The 23,007-nt window shown below is 44.8% G+C and overlaps 1 protein-coding gene across 6 annotated transcripts in view; it reads left to right on the forward strand.

The window, feature by feature from the left end:
• STK32A (serine/threonine kinase 32A) overlaps positions 1-23,007 on the forward strand; it is a 154,842-nt gene that overhangs the window by 102,639 nt on the left and 29,196 nt on the right. For all 6 annotated transcript variants that reach the window (XM_077326997.1, XM_077326999.1, XM_077326998.1 and 3 more), the window contains 3 exons: positions 3,381-3,470; positions 7,884-7,981; positions 16,493-16,609. In XM_077326997.1, the coding sequence (XP_077183112.1) occupies positions 3,381-3,470; positions 7,884-7,981; positions 16,493-16,609 (305 nt within the window). The remainder of the gene's footprint in view (positions 1-3,380; positions 3,471-7,883; positions 7,982-16,492; positions 16,610-23,007) is intronic.

A 23,007-nucleotide genomic window follows, 5' to 3' on the forward strand; every position in this document is an offset into this window, starting at 1 on the left:
TGATAAAGTTCCACATGAAATTCTTATTAACAAGTCGGTAAAATGCGGTATGGATCCTATTACTGTTAGGTGGATCAAGAACTGGTTGACAGATTGCACCCAAAGGGTACTTGTGAATGGTTCGTTATCCTCTTGGAGAGGAGTGATGAGTGGAGTGACTCGGAGATCTGTCTTGGTCTCTTTGTTGTTCAGCATATTCATAAATGATTTGCATGAAGGAATAGAGGGGCTGTTTGTTACATTTGAGGATGAAGAAGAAGAAGATTTGGTTGTTATATGCCACTTTTCTCGAACCAAAGGAGTCTCAAAGCGGCTTATAGTCGCCTTCCCTTTCCGCTCCCCACAACAGACACCCTGTGAGGTGGGTGAGGCTGAGAGAGCGCTGATATCACTGCTCGGTCAGAACAGCTTTATCAGCACCGTGGCGAGCCCAAGATCACCCAGCTAGCTGCATGTGGGGAAGTACAGAATCAAACCCAGCTCACCAGATTAGAAGTCCGCACTCCTAACCACTACACCAAACTTGCTCTTAACTGGGAGGGGTAGCAAACACAGCAGGAGACAGAGTCAGATACAGGATGATTTTTACATTAAAAATATATATTTCAATTAGAGAGATCAAAACATCCTTTTTCTCTAGGGGAACTGATCTCTTTAGTCTGGAGCTGTAATTCTAGGGGATCCCCATGTCCCACCTGGAGACTGGCATCCCCAATTACAGTACCAGAGAGTTTTCCCTTCAAAATGTCAATTTTCTCTAGGGCAGTGGTACCCAACCCCCGGTCCGAAGACTGGTACTGGTCCGTAGATCAGTCGGTTCTGGGCCGTGGCTCCTCCTCCCCAGCTGCTGCCTCGGGGCCTGCCCTGCCACTCTTCTGCCAGCTCACCTTTGGTGCTGTCCAGCGGCTGCCATGGCTGGGGTTCCCCCTCAGCATGGCACTGCACAGCTGCTGCTGGCAGCGCCCCCCAGTGGGTGGCGGGAAGTCAGGGGCACCGGTGGGAAAGCAAGTGGAGCAGGGGCTCAGGCGGCGGTTTCCCTCGGCAAAAGACTACCTCCCCAGGGCCTCAGTAAAATTGTCAAGTATTGACTGGTCCCCAGTGATAAAAAGATTGGGGACCACTGCCCTAGGGGAACTTATTTCTTTAGTCTGGAGCTGTAATTCTAGGGCAGCGGTTTTCAATCTTTGCCCCACCACGATGACAACTGCAGCGGTGGGGGCGGCAGTGGCATGTGTGGTGTGTGCAGTGCACATGCACAGCCTCTCCAGCAAGGTCCCAGGCAAGCTCCAGCAATAGGTACAAAAGGTGCTTATCCAAAGTTGTCCTGTTTAGTTTCTGCCAAAGCCTCTCCCTATCAATTGAGTCGAAGGCTGCTGCTAAGTCAACAAAAGCCACATATAAAGCTTTGGTTGGACCATTCATTCCATAAGCAGCCAGATGGTAAAGAGTTCAGAATCGGTTATCAGTACTGCTGTCTTTGTAACTTCTTCCACCAGCTGCCAGTATGTCTTGTTAATGTTGCGTGCAAACAGCCTAATATTACTTGTCAGTAAGTCAGGCTACAGTATAATAGTGAAGCTTTGAAACAACTGCTTTTGTGCTATTGAAAGAACTCACCGTGGCCAGTGTTGAAGCATTTGGCTTCCCTCAAGCACCATTAAACACCTCTTTAATTTGTTAGGATTTTACTTGGATCTTTCCTGTGTCTGTAACATTCCTGGATGCCTTGTTAATATTTTCAGTTCAGTGTGCCAGTTGATTCAGTTCTGTAAAAAACTCGGGATTGCATTTGAATAATTAACTTTTGATAAATAATACATCCATATCACCAGTGCTTTTTTTGCTTCAGATAGGAAAGGCTGAATAAAAATGCTGGCATCTATAATTCATTATTTTGTGAAAGCATTTTCTCTAAAGGAGATTAACAATATGGAGGAAATGAAAACTGGTGCAAGGATGGGATTCTGACTTGTCTTTTCACAATTTTCTCTTTAAAGAATTCTCTGGAGTTTCATACTTTGCAGAGGGGATCACCCTGTAGGGTGAGAAGGGATGTGTGTGCGTGTGTGTGCATGTGTATGTGTGTGTGTACATACTAGGGACAAAGCCTGTCTGTATTGAGGAATACAACGGGTGCTACAGCTTGGGGTGGGAAGAGTAAGGGGAGGGGTTGTCCAGTCTGTAAGGGCATAGGGTTGAATGTGTATGATGTGTGGGAGGTGGTGGTGGTGTGGTGGCAAATGAGGTCATGGGTGTGGAGATATGGGTGTCAAGAAGGTGTGGTTTGGAATGTTCATTGTGTGGGAGAGGACTGACCTTCGGGAATTTTGGCATAGTGGTTACAGGTGAGCTTTCCAGAGCCATGTCCTCAGATATGTGAAGGGAAAATCAGACTGGAGACTCTTCTTAGGGGGGAGATTACATGGCAACCAGTTCCTCCCAATTCTGCTTTCAACCTGATTTTCCTTGTTGTGTGAATTAGGCCACAGATACCAAAACGTCCCCCTGCCCTAATCCACATGGGGTAGTCGCAATACACAGGTGTCCCCCCTGCTCCTTCTGTCTCCATTTTACTGTTGCTAAAATGTTATGTGCTCACATGCTTCTTTCACTGTTGCCCCTTAGAATAACTGAAGTTTTGTACCCTGCTGTTTACTACCCAAAGGAGTCTCAAGGCGGTTCCTTCATCTTCCCATAATATACAACTTGTGAGGGATGGGCGGGATGAGAGAACTCTGAGAGAACTGAGAATGGCCTGCAGTCACCCAGCAGGCCTCAGGTGTCTCAAAGCAGTTAAAAATCGCCTTTTCTTCCTCTCCCCATAATAGTCTCCCTGTGAGGTAGCTGGGGCTGAGAGAGCTCTGAGAGAACTGGGAATGGTTCACAGTCACCCAACAGCCCTCAGGTGTCTCAAAGCAGTTTACAATCGCCTTCCCTTCCTCTCTCCATAACAGACTCCCCATGAGGAAGGTGGGGCAGAGAGAGAGCTAGCTCATGGTTTGGTGTGGGATTTGACCTCCTTTACTTTCACGGGTTTGCAGTACTCAGATTCTTATATGTACAGTACTTAATGAAATTTGGGCCATAGTATTTCAGAGGAAAAGTTAAGAAAGTGATGATAGCAACTTTAAGTGATTTTGTGAAAACCATTGGTGGTGCTGATTAAATCCTTTGTTTCCCTGTTCCCACTTAATTAGTCATAATGCTTAAAAAGTCAAAAAATATTGCTGATCATAGTGTAATAACCAGCTCTGTAATGGGGTGTTACCTACAAAGTTAAATGTTTAAAAAATGCTACTGCTTTGATTCCTTTGGATTGGAGGAGAGGTGAAATAAATTTTTTTAAAATAAATTCAGTAAATGATTTTCTTCTCTTTTAGGACATGTACATATCACAGATTTCAATATTGCTACCGTGCTAAACAAGGACATGGAGGTAACCACCATTGCCGGCACAAAGCCGTACATGGGTAAGTAGTTAACAGCTGACATTCAGGTTACTTGCTCGGGTATGACTTACTATCTATAGCTTTGTTTTTTTTAACTGAGGACCTGGAACAGCCTTTTTCAATGTGGAGAAACCCCTGGAATAAATTTTCAGGCTTCAAGGACCCCTGGAATTGATGTCAGCTGGCCACATCTCCTTGCGGCACCCCCAGAAGTAATATAACTACATGCACCCATTGCCCACCTTTCACTCCCTCCCCTCACATTTACTACTGCTACGGTGGCTCTGCCTCATATAGTCAAGAAAGAAGGGGAGGAGCTGAGAGGTAACCTGAACCCCCCATACCATGTTACAATCCCCTCCTTTGATTCTTATACCCATGGCCTATCCATTGAGCGCACTGGGTGGAGGTGGCCAGTTTCCTAGCTTGTGACCAAGTCCGTTAAGGCAGGAGGGGAAAGGCTGCGGATACCCAGGGTCCATGGACCCCCAGTTGGGAATCCCCGATCGAGAGTGTTGATGCATCTTCCTTAAACCACAGCCATCACACTACACTTCCTCAGCCTTTTTTAAAAACCCTAGTTGTATGCAAGCAGATGAATACATATTTTTAGAAGTAAAGTGCTAACTGACAGCATTGTTCTATGAAGGGTAAATCAATGACTACTCATTAATTTGTAGTGTAATCATAAAAATATATGTATCTGGTTTTAATTGAATTATTTTATATTTTAAACTTAATTGATCAAATGTTTAAATGTTTTTTTTACACGTTCACAGCCTTATTGGGTGAAAAGACTGCTTAAAATGTTTCCAATTAATAACATTTAAAAATACACCATTTTTAATAAGATGGATTTAAAAGCATGCAACACTGTTTAGGATTATCCTGTAGACTGTGAGGGAGGGGAGAGGACAGAGAAGGGGAAGAAAAGAAGATAAAGGGAAAGTCTCAGGAGGGGGGAGAAGATTCAGAGGAGGGAAATAAAAGAGAAAAGACCAAAATCAATATAAGGAAGGGGGTAAAAACCTTGATAAAGAAAAACCTAGGAAATGGTGGGGATAAAGGCAAAAATTACATGGAGGAAGACAAATAAACCATAAACTACTAAGCTAAGGAGAAAGGAAAACAATAAGGGATACTAGGACAAATAACAACAAAAACAAGAGGAAAGGAAAAAGAAATACCAACAACAGAACAAAAAAATGAGTGTTCCACAAGACCAGAGCAGAAACGAGGAGGCTAAAAGGCGGGGCCCAAGGGGACCTGGGGACCCAATCATAAGGGAAAAGGATAGAGACAGTTGTGCAAAGAGATGGTATAAGAGAAGATTTTTGAGTTACACATATGCTTAGACCCCTTCTAATCTCTGTCCCATCCGCTGATATACAGGGGTAGAGGCTAGGGATAAGACACCTCTGACACTGATGCTATGCAAGCCAGGTTGATCAAAAATAATAATATAATAATAAAAATCAAAAATAATAATAACAACCACACTGCAAACCTATTTTGCAGAACAACAAGTAGACCTGCAATGTGTGATGGATACTTGGATCAGGGAGGGTGAAAGAGTTGCCTTAAAACTTGCCCCTGCGGGATTGAGGAGCCTATTGTGGGGGTACTTCAATCCAGGATTGCTGGTCCCCTTCGGAAACTTCATTACATATCTATCTGCTGGAGATTCGTATGGTTTACATGGCCTTAAGTGCTTTGGCAGATATTCTACGGTAGCGATCCCCAACCTGTGGGCTGCGGACCACATGTGGTCCTTCGACTAATTGGAGGTGGGCCCCGAAGGACGCCTTCCCCCCTCCCGGCCCTTTACTTCATCTCCCCCGGTCCTTTACAACACACTTTGGGTGTCATTGTCTCCCATCACTCCCAGATGGGACTATCTCGTTGCAGAGAAACAAGCTCAGGGTTCCCATTGATTTGTCATTGTCATGAGTTAGAATTTCCATGAAAATAAAATGTTCCTTATGTTCATTGTTGTGGCGTGTCTGTATCTTATTTTGAAGGGATGTTTAAACATTACCATAGCGATCAGAGAGCGTTAGGGCAGTGGTTGAGAGTAGAGGAGTAAACTACCCCCTCCCACCGGGCCTCAGTAAAAGGCGTTGAGTGGTCCCCGGTGATAAAAAGGTTGGGGACCACTGTTCTACGGAACTGAAAGATCTTCCTGCAAACTGACCACGTATCGGCTATGTTTTACATAAACAAGCAAGGGGGAAATACCTCCCTCAAACCTTGAGTTTGGCAGGTGTTGCTTGAAATCTGCAGATTTACGGGCTATCTATATTGCAGGCTCACTGAATAGGAGAGCTGACAGTTTGAGCAGGGTTTTCACCTAGACTTTTAAGTGATCTTTGATTGACGATCTAATGACTGAGCTTTTTGCCCTGTGAGTTTCATGCCACGTCAGCCGCTAGGCAATGGTCTGCGAAGGCTCCTGCTTCTTGTTCCCCAGGAGGAGTGGACCCAGACTCCTTAGGGGATGCATTCCAGTTGACCTGGGCAGGGTCTCTTTTCTATGCATTTCCTCCACACCTGCTAATCCCGAATGTTTTGGCAAAATGGTCACGGATATGACAGACACAATCCTAATTGCCCCCTACTGGCCTCGCCAACCATGGCCTTAGTGAACAGCCTTTGTATTCGCATCCTACAGGAGACAGACCAGCCGAATACAGTCTAAAGCAAAAATCCCCGTTTTGAAAAAACATAGCCGCAGCGTGGCCAGCCGAAGTGTGCTCCGGCTCTTTGGGTGGCCATTTAAATTTTAAAGGGAAACAGACAGGCGGAGGTTGGCTGGTTGGTTGCTGCTGCTCTGGTCTGCTTGTTTGCTGCTGACTGAGTGCAGTTGTGGCCTCCTTTGGATATAATGGAGGTAGGATATGGGCACCCTCTTCGGGAGCCCCTACAATTGGACCCCTGAATTTGAAACCTGAAGGTGGAGTTTGAGAAGTGGCTCCTGAAGCTACCCTGAAAGTTTGGAGTTCTAATGCAACCCCCCACCGCAGGCCTCAGAATTGGCAGAAACCTTACATTCTCCATCGAAGTCAATGGTGCCATTGACTTTAAGAGCCGATGTGCCTCGGCTGAATCCGGATCTGAATAAGCTGATTCAGACAGCCTTTAGCCAGCCAATTTGAGTTCTTCCAAACCCGAAGATTAGGGTTGGGTGCTTAAGCACCCAAAGTGGCCGCTCACTCCCGACGCAGCCAACGCCGCGCCTCAGGGGGGGAGGCAGGGTGTCGGCACAGTGGTGGGTGCACACATGCAGCATGTTTATGCCTACCAGCGCACCAATGCCTGCACCTCCCCTCCCCCCCCCACGGCGCAGTGCTGGCTGCGTTGGGAGCGAACGGCCACTTCGGCCACCAAAGTACCCAACCCTACTCAAGATGTTGTGTTACAGAGAACACTTTGCTAGCTACAGCACATCTGATCCTGATGCTAGCTTCTTCTGCAGTCTGATTTAAACTGCCCTGCAGGAGAAGCCATCCCAGTAAAGTCTGCATGCAACAGGGAGAGATCTCCCTGTGTTATATAGAACCTGAAGCAAGTTTCTCTTATACTGCAACTTAAACCATGCAGCAGGAGGAGCCATCCCAACTAAAATCTGTCTGGCACATGCCTACCATTGTGCTTGCTCTTGGGCAGAGATTACAGAAGGGTGAAAACTGAAAATTTCTTTCAAATTCTATGTACATGAATTTATGTACAGATGCTGTACTGCTCAGATTTGTTATTTATTTTACATTTGTATCCTACTTTTCTTCTCTGAACCTCATGATAACATACAATGTTTTCACCTTCTCTATTTGACCTTCACAACAAGTTTGTGAAGTATGCTAGGCTGAGAGAGAATGACTGACTCAAGGTCTCCCACTGAACCAAGGGGCTTTCCTCCCACCTGCTTGCTAGTCAGAAATGTAACTTCTAGAGATCAACAGAAGGAGCCAAATGATATTTCTGAATGTAAAGTCACTAGGTAAAGGTAAAGGTATCCCCTGTGCAAGCACCGAGTCATGTGTGACCCTTGGGGTGACGCCCTCTAGCGTTTTCATGGCAGACTCAATACGGGGTGGTTTGCCAGTGCCTTCCCCAGTCATTACCGTTTAAAGTCATTACCGTAAGGTCACTAGGAACATATATAAATTGTCCAACATCTTCTTGAAAGACAAAGCAGAAACAAAAAAACAGTAGCAGTTATTTACCATATAAACTAATAAAATTAATGGATGAACATTACATATATCAGGAACATTACATATATCACTACATATATCAGGAAATGAGAACAATACCTGGTAAATAAGAAAAAATGTATGCTTACTCTACAGAATGGGTGTTTATTTCCACAAGAGGCAACAAAGCTTATAGAACGGGTATAAGATTGCAATTTATAGAAAATATATTTTTTTCCAGCACCTGAGATGTTCAGCGCCACAAAACCTATTGGCTACTCCTATGCTGTTGACTGGTGGTCATTGGGTGTTACAGCCTACGAACTTCTTAGAGGCCGGGTATTGTACCTTACATTCACATATGCAATTAGTCTGTCATTTTTAGGGAGTCCAGAAATGACCTACATCAAAACCTGTATTCATTTGGTGATATACTCATTAAAATTCCAGACTCAGTCTAGTGGGCCAATTATCTCTCTGAAATATGTGAATTTTTAACATTGAAGTTGTCATGAAATTCCATGAGTTTAGAAATGGGGGGATTGTCTTTAAAAGACATTGTACAGTAATAGAATTGACCCTGCGGTTTGAGGAAGAAATGTACCACTGTGTGTGAATTAGTAATATAACACATTTCATGCTCAAACATGTCTTGCTCCTGGGTAGTATCTGATTTGCAAAGTTTGCTGTATGTTGTCTGGGAGAGTTTAGATGCCTGGTAGGCTACCATTCATTGATTTTCTTGTCCTGTGAGCTCATAGAAGGCAAGGAGGGAGTAGCCTTTTTGTTAACTGTAGTGTCCCATTGAAATTCTGCTGTTCTGGAATGTGTGTGGTGATTTTGTGATAATAGATGCACAAGTAGGTCCTTTGAGTGAAGTCTTAGATAGCCATAAAATCATAGAATTGGAAGGGACCTCCATGGTCATCTAGTTCAACTCCCTGCACAATGCAGGAGGCCACAACTACATGCCTACTCATAGTGACCCCAATTTCATGCCAAAGTGATCCCCTATTAAAAATTTCCAGAATTTAGCCTGGCCTGGAGGGAATTCACTTACTGTTCTACAGTAAGTGGCAATCAGCAATTCCCCTGGTATGCAAGGAATGGCCACAAGAGACAAAAACTGGAACATCCCTTCCTGCCCACCCATTCACAATCTGCCTAAATTCATAAAATCAACATTTCAGTCAGATGACTATCTAGCCTCTGCTTAAAAACTTCCAAAGAAGGAGAACTCACCACTTCCCGGGGAAGCCTGTTCCAACGAGGAACCTCTCTTAACTGTCAGGAACTTCTTCCACATGTTTAGCTGAAAATTCTTTTGAATTCATTTCAATCCAGTGGTTCTGGTCCAACGGAAAACAATTCTACTCCATCCTCTATATCAGTGGTCCCGATCCACTGGGCCGCGGCTCCCTCTCCCCACCCCCCCACCAAGAAACTCGCCAGGCCGCGAGTAAATCAGCCGCCAAAGCAGCCAATTAGCTTGCAGCCCGGCAAGCTTCTTTCTGTGGGGGGGGAGAGGGAAGTGCAGCCGCCGGCATGCCGGCGGTGCAAATGCGCATGCACAGCAGGTCCGCACATGCGAGTATGCGTGGACCTGCTGCGCATGCACGTTTGTGGTCCCACCAGCCGTGCAAACGCGCATGCGTGGCAGGTCTGCGCGTGTGTGCATGTGCAAAATTGCCACGCATGTGCACTTGCGGCCCCACCGGGCACAAATGCGCATGCGTGGACCTGCCAACCATACACATTTGCGCAGGGGCTGCCGTGCATGCACGGCACCCGGATCGCCCCCCCCATCGGTCCGCAACCCCAAAAAGGTTGCGGACCACTGCTCTATATGACAGCTCGTCAAGTATTTGGTTATCATATTACCACTTAGTCGTGTTCCCCCCAGGCTAAACAGACCAAGCTCCCTTAACCTTTCCTCATATGACTTGATCTCCAAACTCCTCACCATTTGTAGCCCTCCTCTGGACACACTGCAGTTTTTCTATACCTGTCCAAAACTTAACACAGTACTCCGAATGAGATCTTATGAGAGGTGAGGAAAGCAGTAACATCACCTCACATGATCTGGACACTATATTTATTTTAATGCAGCCTAAAATACTGATTTATTTATTTACTTACCACCACTCCACTGGATCGTGGCAGTTTACAATAAAACAATTAAAAAACCCATAAAAACAGCAACACCAATGAATTTCCCTCCCACTTCTCCAACCACAGCCAATAACATGAGTCCACACTAGTCCCCAATAAACCACCATTGTCCTCAGAAGAGGTGCCAATGCCCAGGTGACCAAGGGCAATCCTTCTACAGGGCCTATATGGGGAAGGACCAGAGCTTCCTGGCCCAGCCTCAACTAAATGCCTGGCGGAGAAGCTCTGTCTTACAGGCCTTGTGGAACATTGATAGCTGCATCAGGGCACTCAGCTATTCTGGGACCTCATTCCACCAGGTGGGGGCAAGGACTAAAAAAGCCCTGGCCATGGTTGAGGCCAGGCTTGTCTCCCAGGGGCCGTGGATAACCAGCAAATTCATACCCACAGAGCAAAGAGCCCTGCAGGGATTATAAGGAGACATAAGCAGATGGCCTTAAAGGTAAGAACCAAAACCTTGACCCTGATCTGGAATCTAATTGGTAACCAATACAGCTGCCTCAGCATAGGCTGGATATGGGCCTTCCACGTTGATCTCGTGAGGATCCTAGCAGCAGCATTTTGCACCAATTGCAACTTCCAAGTCAGAGACAAGGAAAGGCCCACGTAGAAAGAGTTTTTGCTACCAAGTTACACTGCTAACTCATGTTCAGTGTCTGGTCTACTAAGATCCCCTGATCCTTTTCACATGTACTACTGCCAAGACAACTCTCATCCTATAGTGATAGTGATGTATGTCTTTTTTCTTACCTAAATGAAGAACTTTACATTTATCAGTATTGAAATTCATTTTAGCTCAGTTTTCTAGTCTGTCAAGATCATCCTGTGTCCTCATTCTGTCTCCTGGTATGTTTGCTACCCCTCTCAGTTTAGTGCTATCTACAAATTTTATAAGTACCCTCTCTTTTCCTTCATCTAAATCAATTATAAATATGTTGAACAACAATGTTGAACAAGCTCAGGATAGATCCCTGAGGCACACCATTTGTCACTCCTCTCCAAGAAGATGACAAACCATTTACAAGCAGCCTTTGGATATGATCTGCCAACCAATTCTCAAACCATCTAACAATAATAGGATCCATACCACATTTTATCAACTTGTCAGTAAGAATATTATGCAAAATCTTATCAAAAGCTTTACTGAAATCAAGGTAAACTATGTCCACCACATTCCTCTGATCTAGCAAAGTAGTAACTTTTTCAAAAAAAGAGATAAGGTTAGTCTGACATGACTTGTTCTTGAGAAAGCCATGTTGAATCTTAGTAATTACAGCCATCCGCTCTAGCTGTTCAAGGACCTACTGCTTAATCATTTGTTCTAAAATTTTGCCAGCTATAGTTGTCAAGCTGATGGATTGTTAGTAACCCACCTCAAATCTTCTGACACTTCACCTGTTCGCCAAGAATTGTCAAAAATAATGTACAGTGGTTCAGAAATTACATCTGCAAGTTCTTTTAGTACTTTGGATGGAATTCATCTGGCCATGAAGATTTGGTTTCATCTAAAGAAACTAGGTGTTTATGGACTGTCCCTTCAGTGATCCTAGGCCACAACTCCCATCCCTCATCACGTGAAATGAATTTGCCATGTGACAATTCCCCTCACAAGGGAAGATTAAGAAGTTGGAACTGAGCAGTTCAACTTTCTCATCATCAACTGTTACAATGCAACTCTTTTGTTCCTGCAAAGGTCCTACCATGTTCCTATTCTTTTTCTTACTCTGAATAAAACTAAAAAACTTTTTTGTTGTTTTTAGCCTTTCTAACATTCTCCCTACATGCATTGGTTCTTTCTTTATATCCCTCCATAGTTATATGATCCTCCTTCCATTTCCTAAATAAGTCTTTTTTACTCAATTCTTTTGAAAACTGTTTATGGAGCCACCCTGGTTTCTTTAGGCTCCTCCCAGTTTTCCTTCTCAATTGTGCCTTTGCAATTCTGCAGTTGTGCCTACATTATTTCATGTTTGAGAAAGTCACAACCCTCTTGGACTTCCATATCCTTACATTTTTATGACTATGGGATTCTACTCAACATAAACTTTAAGTTTGTTAAAATTTATTCTCCTGAGGTCATAGAATCATAGAATCATAGAATAATAGGGTTGGAAGGCATCTCATGGGTCATCTAGTCCCACCCCCTGCACTATGCAGGACACTCACATCCCAATCGCTCATCTACTGTAACCTGTGTCCAGCCTGTATGTGTGATTATGTGCAGCTTTTCTCTTCCCCAAGAGCATAAAATCCAAAATCACATGGTCACTACTACCAAGAGTTCCCACAACATTTACCATATAAATTAGTTCTTTTTTATTGGTGAGAATCGAAAACAACAGACCCCCTGGTTATCCTTTCCACTTTCTGGGAAAAGAAGTTGTCAGCAAGATGAGTCAAGAATTTATTGAACTTTGCATTTTTAGCATTAGCTGGTCTTCAGACAGTTATCTGGGTAATTGAAATCTCCTTTGACCAGTAGGTCTCGTCTCACTTAGAATTTTGTAATCCGGTCTAGGAGCATCTCATCCCTGGCAGTCTATAACAGATCCCCAACATAATACCACTACTATTTCCTATTCCTTTTATTTTTACCCAAAGATTCTCAGCTGAACTCTCATCCTCAGCTACATGTATCTCATCACAAGTATATACATTCTTAACGTATGTTGTTTTAGACTTGATTCTCACCAATAAAAAAGAACTAATTGATATGGTAAATGTTGTGGGAACGCTTGGTAGTAATCCCCAATTACCAGCACACATCTCCTTGTTTTAATACATTTAATACATTTAATACATACAGCAGAAGAGCTAGACCTTTCATCTGCAGGACCTATGAAACATCTTCTGAGCTTTGGGGGAGTTAGGGGAATAGCCCTTGTTCCTGTGGTCTAGAGTCCAGAGTCACTATCTACAGGCAGATCCTGGAAACAATTTCTGAGAAATAGAGGGACCCAACATCTCCTTATTTTTCAGCATCTCTGGGTAACATTCTTCCATCTGTTGTCCTCTTGTATTGGGTTCTCCTCTAATTTGTTTGCAAGTGTGGGAGAAGCTCATGTGCCTTTCAAGCCATCATCTGGCTCAAATTGCAAGCTGACAGTCAGCTGAATAAGCAACAAAAAACTATCCTTACATATATTTAAAGGCATGTGAGAAGGGTGTTGTTTTGTTTTGAAAAAGAACCTCAGCAGTAAATTGATTTCTTATGACTGCAGGCCGTTAGGGTGTGCCACTTGGATACCTGTGCAAACTAGGCATGTGCACTTCGGATTGCTCTGGCTGAAAAATCTCCAAAGTAAGGCTGATTTGGTGACAGACCGACCAAATATAGTCCAAAGCAAAATCCCCCATAAAATACAGAGCTGAAGAGTGGCCGTCCAAAGTGTGCTCAGTCTGTTTCAATGTGCTGTGGCGATTCAGGTGGCCATTTAAAGTTTAAAGGGAAGCAGACAGGAAGGAACTGTCTTACCTTTCCCATTCTGTGTTCCCGCTTTTGCCTGGGTGCTTGGGATTCACTGTTTATTTCTGCTGGTGTTTATTTCGTCTTTTTTTACTGTTCTGGTTGTTTGCTGCTGACTGAGTGCTGTTGTGGCCTGCATTGGATATAATGGAGGTAGGATGGGGCACCCTCTTTGGGAGCCCCTAGAATTGGACCCCCTGGTCTAATCTTTTTTTAAAGTTGGAGGGGAGTAGAAGAAGAGGTTCCTGAAGCTACTCTGAATGTTTGGAGCCTTTAACTTAACCCCCCACCCTCCCAGGCCACGGAAATGGCGGAAACCTTAAATTCCCCATTAAAGTCAATGGTGCCATTGACTTTAAGGTCTGAATTAGGTTCTTCTGAGCCCAAAACAGTCTGAATCTTTTGGGTGGTGCACATGCCTAGTGCTTTATCTCTGCTGCTCAATTCGTTTTTGTTTTTAAATAGAGCTTGGTTATTGTTGCTGCCCTATCCTGCACTGACCTAGTTGCTTCAGTTGAATTAAGCTCTCAGTAACAGTGATTCAGTTGACAAGGGAGGATCCTGGGGAGCTGAGGGTGGGAGAATGTGAGATCTATGTAAAATGGCATAAACAATGGTATTTTCCAGATTGCCCGATGTTTCATTTTCATTCCCTGATGTTACTGTTTTTTCCCTTGTGTCAAGACAACTTGTTAAAATGTCCATGTTGTCCCAGTCTTTTTTCTTACCCCTCCCTAGTATACCCTAAACTAGTTTTTCCAGTACTTCCTTTTTTCCATTGCAGAATGAATTCACAAGATTGCTACCCAAAACCCACTCAGAAAGAGTTGGTTTGGGTAGTAAACTTTTAAATAACTTTTAAATGCCAATTTTGAAACATTGAGTCCCATTTAGAGGCCTGTCCCCAGCTTCTGTAGCTCTGTTTATACAGGAAGCAGACTCAAGCCAATGTCTCAAGACTGTTGCAGGATCTTCCCCCCCTTACCTATCCCCAAAAAAATTAAAGAAAAAGGAAATTGCCAGTTAGAAGGGTCCTAAAGGTAAAGGTATCCCCTGTGCAAGCACCGAGTCATGTCTGACCCTTGGGGTGACGCCCTCCAGCGTTTTCTTGGCAGACTCAATACGGGGTGGTTTGCCAGTGCCTTCCCCAGTCATTACCGTTTACCCCCCAGCAAGCTGGGTACTCATTTTACCGACCTCGGAAGGATGGAAGGCTGAGTCAACCTTGAGCCGGCTGCTGGGATCGAACTCCCAGCCTCATGGGCAAAGCTTTCAGACGGCTGCCTTACCACTCTGCGCCACAAGAGGCTCTTAGAAGGGTCCTACTTTAATCTTTAAACTGTCCCATGGCGCGGGGCGCCGCGGACTAAGTAATTGAGTAAGGGCTGTTGGGGAGGAGTTAGGGCGGGACCCATCCGGGATAAAAACTCGGAGGGCCCAATCAGGAGCCGCGAAGCGGCTCCTGATTGGGCCCTCCGAATGTCCATCCAGGGCCAAGCCGCCAATGGGGAGCCGTGCAAATTGCGGCTCCCCATTGCCGGCTTGGCCCGGCCTCGCCTGCCTGCCAGAGGACTCCCCGCGCCGAAGGACAAGTAGCCTTACAACGCTGCGAGTCCTCATGGCCGCCTCCCCTCACCTTAGGGAAAGGAGCAGGGATGCCGCGTCGCCGCCCCCCACAAATCCTCCTGCACAATCCCTACAACCTCCGTCACCCCACAGACCCCTTCCCGACACACTGCCGCTTCCTACACTACATGCACACACACACACACACACACACACAAACAGCCCTTCGGGAATATTCTCCCTCGCCCCCAACGCCCCTTCCCGCTTCGCTGCCGCTCCGTCCGCTACACATACATACACACACACACTCCCACCCACGCATCGAACAATCAACCCCCCCTCGCCCCTTAAAACCCTCGCCGCCACACCGCCACGCCGCCAGACACTGACCGACACATTGCCCATCCCACTCCGCGAACGTCCTCGCCCTTCCCACCCTCACCCCAATCTTCCCTTTACCCCGCTGATCACCCTGCGGCTCCTCACCTTTCCCTTCACCTCTCCTATGCCGCCCATTCTCGGACATCCCTCCATCTAGGCTGCGCACCCCGCCTGGCCCCAGCCACAGCTCTAGACTGAGCCAGGCATGCACGGATTCTCGTGCATGCCTGGTTCCCCTGCCCAGCCCCCTGCCCCAGTACTGCCCCACCCCCCTCCACGATGCATGTGTGCCCTGCTGCGCATCCGTTTCCCCTCTCCCCATCCCCCGCGTCGCATACCCAACATCCCCGCCAAGCCACAGGAGTCGCTGCGCCGCCACAGCAGGTCTGGATCCCCCCGAAACCCGCCCCCCGTGCCTGAACGCGCACCTGCCTGCTGCCGCACTGACCCGTTCCCACCCCACGCCCTCCACCCAACGCTCCCTAGCACTGCCACCCGCCCTCCCCGACCCTCTACTCCATTGCCCATTTTTACAAATGGGCTTTATTTCTAGTCTCCAATAAGGTTGCTCAAGTGATCTAATTGAGAGAAATTGACTATATAGCAAAAAGGTGCACTTGGTGATTCTGAGTTAATCTTCAAGGTGATGGGGGGGGGGGGGTCAGATTTCTCCATCTCCAGTTCCTTAAAAACCAGCTTTTGAGATGTTTACCAGAACATATTAATCATAAGTGTTGGCAGGGGAATTTGGGGGGGGGGGAGAAATTAATATTCTGGCTATTTTGAGTGGTTTGGATGCCATCCCCACCCCTTCCTTTAAACCAGAGTAGACATACTGAAGCCTGTGGGGCTAATCTCATGTAAGGGGATCACACCTTGCCTATGTGTTCTGGTGTAAGCTCATCCTGGAAGCGTGTTGGCATGTGATGGTCAGGGAATGTACTTTAATGGAGATTGTTGAGGCTGCTGAAACACTGCAATGCTGCAGCACATGTGCAAAAAAAAAATTACCCCCCCCCTCAATGGAGAGAACATGAAAAGGAGAAAAAAGCAAGTAGGAGTGAACTGATCAAACCAATATTGCAGTAAACAAAGCTGCCCCACACACATGAAAACCCAGAAGGCTGCTGTAATCTGGAAAATGCCAGTGAGTGTCTGTCTGGAGCCCTTTTTCCAAAATAGCTCTAAAACTGAAATATTAGATTGTACTGCTGGATAGAAGGTAAAGTTCAAAATTGCTTCTTTCCTCCCTCACCCTTCCACAGAGGCCATATCATATCCGCTCCAGCACTGCTGCAACCGAAATTGCCCATGTGTTCAAGACAGCCACAGTAATGTATCCTGCTGCTTGGTCAAAGGACATGGTATCATTAATCCAAAAGGTGAGTGTGTCAGGTTAACCCCAGACACGGTAAGTATTGTGCACTTAAATGGAATTCCAATATGGCAGGAATGAGGCATGTTCAAGATTCACAGAACTCCTGTTAGAACACCAGTCATGCATCTTCTTTTCTTGGTAATGTCTACTAGTATGAGGTGCATGGTCTTGTAATACTGAGTTTTTTCATCCCTACAGAACTGCATTGGCTTTCACAGCTACCATCAGTTACTTCATACTGAATGTTTTGTATTATTAGTCATTATTAAGGAGATGAGAGAGATGGGGCTGCTATTGTGCTGGTTTGCTGCCTTGCTGAGCCACACCTACTCAGTCGGGTGGTTGAACCAAGTCCAGTCCGGGGATTACAGGTTGTCCTGTGTCTCCTGTAGCATAAGAATAGAAGACAAAGCCATATTGGATCAAACCAGTGGCCTGTTGGATCAAACCAGTGGCCCACTGGATCAAACCAGTGACCCTTGTACCAATAATGGTAAAATTCCAGGTGTCATCTGGTGGTCCACCACCGGAACTCCAGAAGCCCTCTTGCTGTTGTCCCACCAAACACCAAGAACACAGAGCATCACTGCTCTAGACATCTATATGTTGTGGCTAATATCCATCACTGATGGACCTCTGCTCCATGTGCTCATCCTTTTGAAGCTGTCTATGCTTGTTGCCACCACTACCTGCAGCAGTGAATTCTGTGTGTTAATGACTGTTTGGGTGAAGAAATACTTCCTTGTATCTGTTCTAAGCTAACTGCTCATTAATTTCATTGAGTATCCACAAATTCTTGTATTGCGAGGAAGGGGGAAAATACTTCTTTCTCTATCTTCTCTATTCCATGCCTAATTCTGTAAACCTCTGTCATGTCACGCTTCAGTCATTTTTCCAAGCTAACTTAACTTTTCTTCATAGGAAAGGTGTTCCATCCCCCTAATAATTTTAGTTGGACTTTTCTGTACCTTTTTCAACCCAGAGCTGGCAGCCTCAACTTAGTGTGAACCCCTGTCCAGTGCCACATCCCAACCACGCCACAGCAGGCAAGTAGCTGAACTTCTGGGAAAGGCCATGAAACTCCTGGGGAACTCTAATGGAGCCCCAGGGTTACACAAAACCCCTGTTGGGAATCCCTGCTTTAGATTTATACAGCGGCATTCTGATACTTGCTGATAAATTTTCAGTCCCCTTCCTAATAATCCCCAGCAAAGCATTTGGCTTTTTTATTGCAGTCGCATTCTGAGTCAACTTCTTCATTGAGTTATCTACCATGATTCCAAGATCTCTCTCCTGGTCAGTTATCGCCATTTAGGATCCCATCAACATATAATTATAGTTAGGGGTTTTTGCATGTGTCCACATTTAACTTCATTTGCCACACTGATACCCATTGTCCCAGCCTTGACAGATCCCTCTGGAGCTACTTACATTTCTCACTGGTTCTTGCCACCCTGAACAACTTAGTGTCATCTGCAAACTTAGCCACTTCACTGCCTACTCCCAAATTCAAATAATTAACATTTTTCAAAGCACTGGTCCATGAACTAAGTCCTGTGGTACTCCTCTGCTTACCACTTTCCAATGTGAAAACTGCCCATTTATACTCACACGGTTTCCTGTTAATTAACCATTTTTAATCTGCAAGTCCCCCTTCAAGGATCGCTGCCTTGTTGTGGCAAGGGGGCTTGCGTAGTTCAGTGAAGCTATGAGCTATACCGTGCAGGGCCACCCAAGACGGACAGGTCATAGCTGAGAGCTCTGACAAAAGGTGATCCACTGGAGAAGGAAATGGCAAACCACTCCAGTATCTTTGCCATGAAAACTCTATGGACAGTTCCAATAGGCATAACGATATGACGCTGGAAGATGAGCCCCTCAGGTCGGAAGGTGTCCATTATGCTACTGGGGATGAGCAGACGGCTAGTACAAGTAGCGCCAGAATGAATGGAGCGGCTGGGCCAAAGCCGAAAGGACGCTCAGTTGTGGAAGTAACTGGTGGCGAAAAGACAGTCCGATGCTATAAAGATTTTTATTCCATAGGAACCTGGAACGTCAGATCCATGAATCAAGGCAAGCTGGACGTGGTCAAACAAGAAATGACAAGACTGAACATCGACATTTTAGGAATCAGTGAACTAAAATGGACAGGAATGGGTGAATTTAATTCAGATGACCATCAGGTATACTACTGTGGACAAGAATCTCGCAGAAGAAATGGAGTAGCCTTCATAATCAATAAGAGAGTAGGAAAAGCAGTCTTGGGATACAATCCCCAAAATGACAGAATTATCTCAGTTCGAATCCAAGGCAAACCATTCAACATCACAGTGATCCAGGTCTATGCCCCAACCACTGCTGCTGAAGAGGATGAAGTTGATCAGTTCTATGAAGCCCTACAACACCTTCTAGAAGCAACGCCAAAAAATGATGTGCTTATCATCATGGGGGATTGGAATGCTAAAGTAGGAAGCCAAAAGATAACCGGGATAACAGGCAAGTTTGGCCTTGGAGTACAAAATGAAGCAGGGCACAGGCTGGTAGAATTTTGTCAAGAGAATACAATGGTCATAGCAAACACTCTTTTCCAACAACCCAAGAGACGACTCTACACATGGACATCACCAGATGGTCAACACAGAAATCAGATTGACTATGTGCTCTGCAGCCAAAGATGGAAAAGTTCTATCCAGTCAATAAAAACAAGACCAGGAGCTGATTGTGGTTCAGATCATGAGCTTCTGGTTGCAAAATTTAGGCTTAAATTGAAGAAAGTAGGGAAAAGCACTAGGCCACTCAGGTATGAACTAAATCATATCCCCGACGAATACACAGTAGAGGTGACAAATAGATTTAAGGAATTAGATCTGATAGATAGAGTGCCTGAAGAACTATGGACGGAGGTTCGCAATATTGTACAAGAGGTAGCAACTAAAGCCATCCCAAAGAAAAAGAAATGCAAGAAATCAAAATGGCTGTCTGAGGAAGCTTTACAAATAGCTAAGGAGAGAAGGGAAGTGAAAGGCAAGGGAGAAAGAGAAAGATACACCCAATTGAATGCAGAATTCCAGAGAAAAGCTAGAAGAGATAAGAATGCCTTCTTAAATGAACAGTGCAAACAAATAGAAGAAAACAATAGAATGGGGAGGACCAGAGATCTTTTCAAGAAAATTGGAGATATGAAGAGAACGTTTCATGCAAAGTTGGGTATGATAAGGGACCAAAATGGTAGGGACCTCACAGAAGCAGAAGAGATTAAACAAAGGTGGCAAAATTATACAGAACAACTATACAAGAGCGAGCTTAACATCCCTGATGACCACAATGGGGTAGTTACTGACCTGGAGCCAGACATCCTGGAATGTGAAGTCAAATGGGCCTTAGGAAGTCTGAGCAACAATAAAGCTAGTGGTGGTGACAGCATTCCAGTTGAACTATTCAAAATCTTAAAGGACGATGCAGTAAAAGTGCTACACTCAATATGCCAGCAAATTTGGAAAACTCAACAATGGCCACATGATTGGAAAAGGTCAGTTTACATTCCAATCCCAAAGAAGGGCAATGCCAAAGAATGTTCAAACTACCGCACCATTGCACTAATTTCTCATGCTAGCAAAGTTATGCTCAAAATCCTACAAGCTAGGCTCCAGCAATATGTGGACCGAGAACTTCCAGAAGTACAGGCAGGATTTCGAAGAGGCAGAGGAACTAGAGATCAAATTGCCAATATACGCTGGATCATGGAGAAAGCTAGGGAGTACCAGAAGAACGTATACTTCTGCTTCATCGACTATGCTAAAGCCTTTGATTGTGTGGAGCACAACAAATTGTGGCAAGTTCTTAAAGAGATGGGAATACCAGAGCATCTTATTTGTCTCTTGAGAAATTTATATGCAGGTCAAGAAGCAACAGTGAGAACTGAACATGGAATCACTGACTGGTTCAAAATTGAGAAAGGAGTTCGGCAAGGCTGTATACTGTCGCCTTGCCTATTTAACTTGTATGCGGAGCACATCATGAGAAATGCGGGATTAGAGGAGTCACAAATTGGGATCAAGATTGCAGGGAGAAATATCAACAACCTCAGATATGCAGATGATACCACTCTAATGGCAGAAAGTGAAGAGGAACTAAAGAGCCTGTTGATGCGGGTGAAGGAGGAGAGTGCAAAAGTTGGCTTGAAACTCAACATCAAGAAAACAAAGATCATGGCATCCGGCCCTCTCAATTCCTGGCAAATAGATGGGGAAGAAATGGAGATAGTGACAGATTTTATTTTCCTGGGCTCCAAGATCACTGCAGATGGGGACTGCAGCAAAGAAATTAAAAGACGCTTGCTCCTGGGGAGGAAAGCTATGGCAAATCTAGACAGCATCCTAAAAAGCAGAGACATCACCTTGCCAACAAAAGTGCGTTTAGTCAAGGCTATGGTATTCCCAGTTGCAATGTATGGCTGCGAAAGTTGGACCATAAGGAAGGCCGAGCGTCAAAGAATTGAGGCTTTTGAACTCTGGTGCTGGAGAAGACTCTTGCGAGTCCCTTGGACTGCAAGGCGAACAAACCGGTCAGTCCTAGAGGAGATCAGCCCTGACTGCTCTTTAGAAGGCCAGATCCTGAAGATGAAACTCAAATACTTTGGCCACCTCATGAGAAGGAAGGACTCCCTGGAGAAGAGCCTAATGCTGGGAGCGATCGAGGGCAAAAGAAGAAGGGGACGACAGAGAATGAGGTGGCTGGATGGAGTCACTGAAGCAGTAGGTGCAAGCTTAAATGGACTCCGGGGAATGGTAGAGGACAGGAAGGCCTGGAGGATCATTGTCCATGGGGTCGCGATGGGTCGGACACGTCTTCGCACATAACAACAACAACAAAAATCTGCAAGAGAACTTGTCCTCTTATTCCATGACTACTGAGTTTGCTTAGGAGCCTTTGATGAGGAACTTTATCAAAAGCTTTCTTGAAGTATATGTAAACAACTTCTGCTGAGTAACCCTTGTCCACATGTTTGTTTACCCCCTCAGAGAACTCTAAAAGGTTACTGAGACAAGATCCATGCTGATCCTTTCTTAATAGCTTTTGTTATTCAGTGTGCCTACTAATTCTACCTTTAATAACAGATTCAATCAACTTAACTGGCATCTCCTCTGGAACCTTATTTTGTAATATGGGGTTTCATTAGCTCCCTTCCAGTCCTCAGGAATGGAGGCAAATTTTAGTGGTAGATTGCATGTTTTATCAGGGAGATCCACAAGTTCACATTTGAGTTTTTTCAGAACTCTAGGATGTATGCCATCTGGGCCTGGTGATTTGTCTGTTTTTAATTTGCCCATCAGTGGCCAAACCACCTTTCTTGTAACCTCAATCCAACTAAGGTCTTTCAACACTTTTACTGAAATTGGTGATTATGGAGTGGTCATCCTCCTCCCATTTTTCATGGTGGAGGCAAAAAATGCATTCTGCTTTTCTGCCATTCCCCTGAAGTCCTTTAATTTCACATTTTGGTCATCCAGGGCCCCCACTACCTCTCTTGTTGGTTTTCTGCTTCTAATGTATTTGAAGAAATTTTAATCATTGATCTTTATGTTCTTCATTGACCCATTTAGCCTGCCTGATCACCAACTTGCTTTTTATTGTGCACTAATGTACTAAATCTTGTGCTCCCTTTTATTTATCTCATTGAACGAGCCATTCACTGCTGAAAGAAGCCTTCTTACCTTTTACTGCTTCTATTACTTTGTTTGTTAACCATGCAAGTCTCTTTTTATATACCTATTCATACCTTTCGTAACCTTTTCTGAACTTCCAGGATTGTAGTTTTAAAGAGTCTCCAAACTTCCCAGTGTGATTTGACCCTCCTTAACTTTCTTTTTGGTTTCTTCTTCACAAGACCCCGCATTTGAAAGAAGTTAACCCTTCTAAAATTAAATGTGGTTGAGTTGGTCTTTTGGGGCAGCTCTCTTTTTATATAAATGCTAAACTTAATAGCATTGTGATCACTGTTCCCAACCAGTGCTATCATGTTTACATCTCTCACCATGTTTTAAGCATTACTTATTACTCAAAGTCCAGGATAGCCTCTCCCAGGTAGATTCTGTGACCACCTGCTCCATGGCATCGTCATTGACAGCATATGGAAACCCAGTCACACATTGTATGTATAGTTAAAATTGAGACACTGTTGTTTTGTCTAGCTGCTACCCTTAATTCTTTTGCTCTTTTTAAAGCATCTTCTAACCTTCGATCTGGTGGGTGATAACAAACTCCCAAAGTTAAGATTCTTTCTAGGCCCGCTATTTCCACCCATCATGTTTCTGTAAACAAAACTTTTTCTCTTAGACCGATTATGCACTGGGCAAAAAGGCCATGCTGGTGATGGCAGGGAAGTGGGGTTAATCCCTGCGT

The sequence above is a fragment of the Paroedura picta genome, chromosome 3, assembly GCF_049243985.1.
Source record: "Paroedura picta isolate Pp20150507F chromosome 3, Ppicta_v3.0, whole genome shotgun sequence".
NCBI classification, from domain to species: domain Eukaryota; kingdom Metazoa; phylum Chordata; class Lepidosauria; order Squamata; family Gekkonidae; genus Paroedura; species Paroedura picta.